Source organism: Gavialis gangeticus, unplaced genomic scaffold, assembly GCF_001723915.1.
Source record: "Gavialis gangeticus isolate Ggan-Ray unplaced genomic scaffold, GavGan_comp1, whole genome shotgun sequence".
NCBI classification, from domain to species: Eukaryota; Metazoa; Chordata; order Crocodylia; family Gavialidae; genus Gavialis; species Gavialis gangeticus.
This window is the reverse complement of record NW_017729034.1, coordinates 88,514,732-88,520,286: the sequence shown is the minus strand read 5'-3', so window position 1 is coordinate 88,520,286 and position 5,555 is coordinate 88,514,732. Positions and strand designations below refer to the sequence as shown.

At 45.8% G+C, this 5,555-nt stretch overlaps 1 protein-coding gene across 2 annotated transcripts in view; it reads right to left on the bottom strand.

Annotated features, from left to right (window-relative positions):
* Positions 1-5,555, bottom strand: part of HIVEP2 (human immunodeficiency virus type I enhancer binding protein 2) — a 154,459-nt gene that overhangs the window by 14,944 nt on the left and 133,960 nt on the right. For both annotated transcript variants that reach the window (XM_019527193.1, XM_019527194.1), the window contains exon 6: positions 3,113-3,288. In XM_019527193.1, the coding sequence (XP_019382738.1) occupies positions 3,113-3,288 (176 nt within the window). The remainder of the gene's footprint in view (positions 1-3,112; positions 3,289-5,555) is intronic.

Sequence of the window (5,555 nt, the reverse complement as noted above, 5' to 3'; positions counted from 1 at the left end):
GCTGGGACCGCTGTGGCTGTTGCCCAGCCCCATGCTGCACGGAGGGGGGGAGTCCAGTGACCCCGATGGCAGCTACTAGTGCCCATGAGTGCAGGGGGTTTGGAGCTTTTCCGGTTTTTTTTTACTTGCCAGGATGCTGGGGTGGGGGGTCAGCGATCATGGGGGATTTGGGGGGATGGGGCTGGGCAGGGCAGGGATCGGGGGCTTGGAGGGCTGGCAGGGGATGGGGCTGGGCAAGGCAGTGATGGGAGGGCTCAGGGGGTAGGTGGGGGATGGGTCTGGATGAGGCATGGATCAGGGGGCTGGGGGAGTGGGCAGAGCCAGTGGTGGTCTCCCCCATGGTCCCCTTCGCCCCTCCTTCAGCCTCCTCCCCCCCTCCCATTACCGGCACTGGAGCCTGGGTCCAGCTCCCTGAGGCTGGCACTCTGTGTGCCCTGCACGGGCAGGCAGTGTGCTTCAGCACCAGGGTGAGGGTCAACCATAGAGACACTCTGGCTATTACCAGAGCACCTCTGTGGAGGACCCAGCCTCCAGTTGCATCAGGGCATAGTCCAGGACCATGCCCTGCATTTTTCACTGCATTTTTTTTACCCCTGGGTATCTCATTCCTGCACATGCCTCTTGCAGCATCTCAAAGCCCCTTGAGATGCTGCAAGATGCCTGTGCACACTCATCTGGACGTGCCCAATAGGGGCAAAATCCACTATGCAGACACCAGTTGTATCCTTAAAATTACTGTTCAGGTGCCACCTACCCCTAGTTTTCACCTGCAGGTACATGAAATCCAGCTAAACAATGACATCACTGCACAGCTAACTAGACATTCAGAGCTCAGAGCCCCAACTCTGAAGCAGGACTTTTAAACTGTATGCCTTCCTTCCCCGTCTCCCCCACACCATCACTATCATTTTCACTAGCAAGGCCTTATCCTGTAGGTGAATTCACAGGACATCTGAGCTAGGTGGAGCTCATAAAAAATGGCTAGTCAGAAACTTTTATTATGCTGGGGCACTGTCTATATGTTCCCTTCCCCAACCCGAAAGTGCCCCTCTGGTGCTTAGGGTGCACAGCTAGGATGTGGGAGACTCAGGCTGAGATCCTTGCCCTGTAGTAGCTCTTGAACTTGAATCCAGCGCAGCAGGGCTTTGAAAGAGGATGTCCCATGCCCCTGGAGACTGACCAAACACTAGACTAGTGGGGGCCAATCTTTTTGGCAGGTATGACATAAATTAGCCCCACACCCTCCCTGAGTGCCACACTGATCCTGTTCATGCCCAATCAGGTATTCTGCTTTCTGCTTCCTGCCCTATCCACCACTGTATTGTCTTTCCTGTCCCTATTCTGCCACCTGCCATACACAGAGACTGCCCATGCCACTTGCAGCACATCCTACAGGTCAGCCAGCCCTACACTAGACTACAGACTTCTGAAGTTCCCTCCCTTCTGCCCCCTGCCCTCCCCCCAGATCAGAGCCAAAACCAGAACATCTGCCTCCCTCCCTCCCACACCCCGCTCCGCCCTTTCCACTGCCTCATACACAAACCCAAGACAAGGGGCTTTTTTCCCATGTTAAATGTGTGTGTGTGGGCGGGGGGACCTCATCTTGGATTCAAGGAAATACAGTATCTGTTGGGCATTGTGACACCTAAGCACCAGTGATGCCAGGCTCAGCTCTCTCTATGACCACTTCTTCCACAGGCAATTTTACACTTACTTCCATGCTACCTCTGATGCGTAGAATATGCCCACTCAGGACACCTCTTTAACCCCACAATCTTCCTTCAAATCCCTGTGACTTTCCCAAAACCACCTGGTGAGGAAGTGACAAAGCAGGAGAGAGAATCCAGAAATCCTGCTTCCTTCTCCTGTCATTTAGTCATGAGACAATTTATTTCAGGAGGAAATAACTGAGAATCCCAATGCTCTAATCCAAAACATCACTGTATTGTACCAAAACCAGGCTATGAATGAATCATTCCTGTTTGACTTGTCAATGAAGAATATATGGCATACAGCCCATCGGAGCAGATGTGAAAAGTCCTTGTCAGGGTCACTGATCTCTGTTGCATAGGGTGAGGGATGATGGACGTTCATCCCCTTTGCAGCACAGCTCTGTGCTGCGCTGGGTCTCCCCGTGCTTGAGGGGTGATGGAGAAGATTTTGGAAGATGAGGCTGAAGGGGCGAGGTTCCTGGATCTGTTAACATCCAGGAACTGTTTTTAGCTATTTCAGAAGACAAGTGCTGAAGCCAGAGAAACTACTACTACCTTAAGGCTTCAGTAGCAGTCACAGAGCTGGACTGGTACTGAGGGAAGAGAAGAAGAGATTCCTTCTGTCATCCTGGGGATATTCTCTGTGCACAGCCCTCAGGGTGTGCACTAGGAGCAAGATTTGACCTCATATACTTTTTTTCACCAGTATCAAAGCGATGCTGAGAAAAGGCTTTATAAGACACATCAGAGCTGTACTGCATGAAAAATGCTGGTAAAGAAATTGATTTTTTTTAGAGAGATCGTTTCAAGGCAAATCCTAATTCCAATGAATATCATTATCCATGGCCTCAGGGTGACAAATGGAAGCTTTTTTTCAGTGCTGATAAATACATGTGAACACAAGCTATCAGATCTCTATTCATAATTAATGCAGCCATGGATGGAGTGGCCCACCTGGGAGCTGTACATTATTTATAAACTTGAAACTGACCCACTGTCAAGACCATGAAGGCATGCTTTCCTTGCAGCTGATGCTCTGCTTCTGCACTATGCCACTACAAGTGTATATTCCCTGTAGTATTTGTGTATTACTACAATTCAATTTTTCACTATGCAACATTTTTAGCATAAGGTAATATTTGCAAGGGAACATCTTATGCCACTACATTTCCTCTGCAGACAGATGGGCTGGGTAGGAGCCTATAGCTCTTAATTAAGCCATACAAGGAGTCTCACAGTCTCACATAAGCCTCATATCACTGAGATACAAGGAAAAAATGTATTTTGTGGAGTTCCATGTTCACAAACAAAACCATTTTTTTTTTATGAAAGATTTCTCTTTGAAGAGATGAATGCACAAAAGAAAACAGACTTGTTTCTGAGCAGAAAGGGTCACCTACCTTTAGTTTTGAAGGCAAAATTACACAGCTTGCACACATAAGGCCGTACATCAGTATGAGTGCGGATATGTTTTTTGAGCATGCTTGGCTTTTTGCAGCGAATCCCACATTCTTCACAGATATACTTTCCACGCCCACGGCCTCTAACATATACATAATCTTCATTTGATTTATACCTGTTGGAAGAGGGCAGGCATTGACATTACATAGCCCCCAAGTCATACATATAAATACAGAGTACCTTAATAGACCTTAATATCCCAATTCTACTCCATGCCCAAAGTATCCACTGAAACCAATGGAATCCAGGAATGCTGGGGACCATGATTATTTTTCAGGAAACACAGTAGTTTATACTCATTTGCGTGTCTTGGTTATTGTTTAACAGCTTGAGAGCAGAGGTTCAGATACCAGAGTAATATACCTTGTTAAGAGGCAGATGACATACCTTCTATGCAGATAAAAGCACAACAAAGAACTCTCTAACTACAGTGTCCCGAGCTGATGAAGGCATCCATTTCTTGAAATAACAAGGAATATTTCAAATCAAGATGTATAATTAGCAAATATATTGCTAAATGTGCTCATCACCAACCCTACATTAAAGATAGCACTTGGCTGCACTCTTAGCTGCTCACACTGTCTTTCACTGCTAGACAATAAATGAGATCTGCAAAGTTGCACACTTCCCTGATTGTCATGATGGATCAGTTCTGACATGTGGAAGACAGACAGTAAGGGTCTGAAGAACCTGAACAAGGGCTACCTTGGGGGTTGAGGGTGACAGTCAAGTGGTGTGGACATTTTGAACTCTGATGAGTATCACCAAACAGGAAGGAGAACTGAGAAATAATAATTAACCCAGCCCCTTGCCTATGCTGCTCTTCTCTCGAGAGGTGCAGAATACCCACCATCCTCACTGAAATCAGTGACACTGTGGAAATTTCTCTCACTAGATATTGTCTCCATGCTTAAGAAATAATAAGGCTTGGTCTGAAAAAGTATTCTAACATGGGAGCAGATTGTCAAGGAGCAGAAGAGCTTATAGAGATGAAACTTTTTCAAAATTTATTTATCTCAGACAAACTTTAGTTTTCATATGATCAGTAGCTCATGACAGCGGGTCTAATATCCTTAGTGTACACAACATTTTCTTCCCTGCTCATCTCTGTCTTATTTTCCATTAAAAATGCAGACTCAGTTTTCACACTTGGATGCCTGAAACTGAGCGCCCAAATTCATATATTGCTAATCAAACAAAACAACTGTAGAGGAGTTTTTTATCTCTCCTTACCAGCCCTAAAACTTTCTCCTCTTCTCCCACTTCCCTGTTATGACAGGAACGGCCACTCTCCTGTGATCTGGGCCTCATCTTTGACTCAGCCTTATCTCTCTCAATCCACATATACCCAAGTCCTACACGTTCTATCTATACAGCAATTCAAAGTCTCAGTTTGTCCTGCCTGCCAAGGCTCCCAGGGCTCTTGTTCAGACCCTCTTCATCTTGTGCCTTGACTACTCTTGTCTTGTCTTGACTGACCAGCAACACTACCTTTTCTACGTCCCTTCAAAACCCAATTTCCTGCCTCACTGTTCCTACCATAATAAGCTTTATTCTGTATTCCTCCACAGGCCTTCCCTTCTCACCTCACCTCACCTAGCACAAGCTTCTTACCTTTATAAGCTATCTGTCACTTAGCCTTGCTCTATCTATAAAATATACTAGACTGCCATGCTGTTGACTTTCACTCTAACTGTTAGTAGTGGTAGCCTTGATCATTTGCCTGTCCACTTCTTTACATGCCATCTCCATGCACAGGAAAAACTCTATCAAAATGTGTAAAGCCCTCACCTTATCGTCTACTAATTCTCTCCTTCAAAACTACCTCCCCTGTGATGTTTATAAATCACTTCTGACTACCAAAAATGCATTGTGATATCTATTTTTCTGCTAATCTCTTCTCAATTTGTTATTCCATCTTTTCACTAACCCTAACCTTGTCCCTCTGTTTTTTGCCATCTATCATACCCTGTCTGACATACAAGCAGCTAATCTCTGCAGGGCGGGATCATCTTCTGTGTCACTTTTATATTAAGTGCCTATTGATGGAGGTGCTAGGGGGCTATGCCTCACTAATAAAAGTTAAATGTAGGAATTTGGCATTGAAACTAGGTGAAAATTATCCCTGAGCATCAGAGACCACACTGGCCCTAGAGTGAAGACTTTCCCTGTTTGCTATTGACTCATATCTCTGACTCTCAGTCATCACTAACCCATTTCACCGTTGCCACCACAGTCACCACATAACTGAGTTATTAGTGATCTGGGCTGGACTTGGACCAACGCTGTGAATTTAAAAGGCATTACCAATCCCAGAGTTAGGTGGCTCCACTCCAAAATGCCACTTTACTATTGGTTTCCAAGTCACCCCTATCACTACCA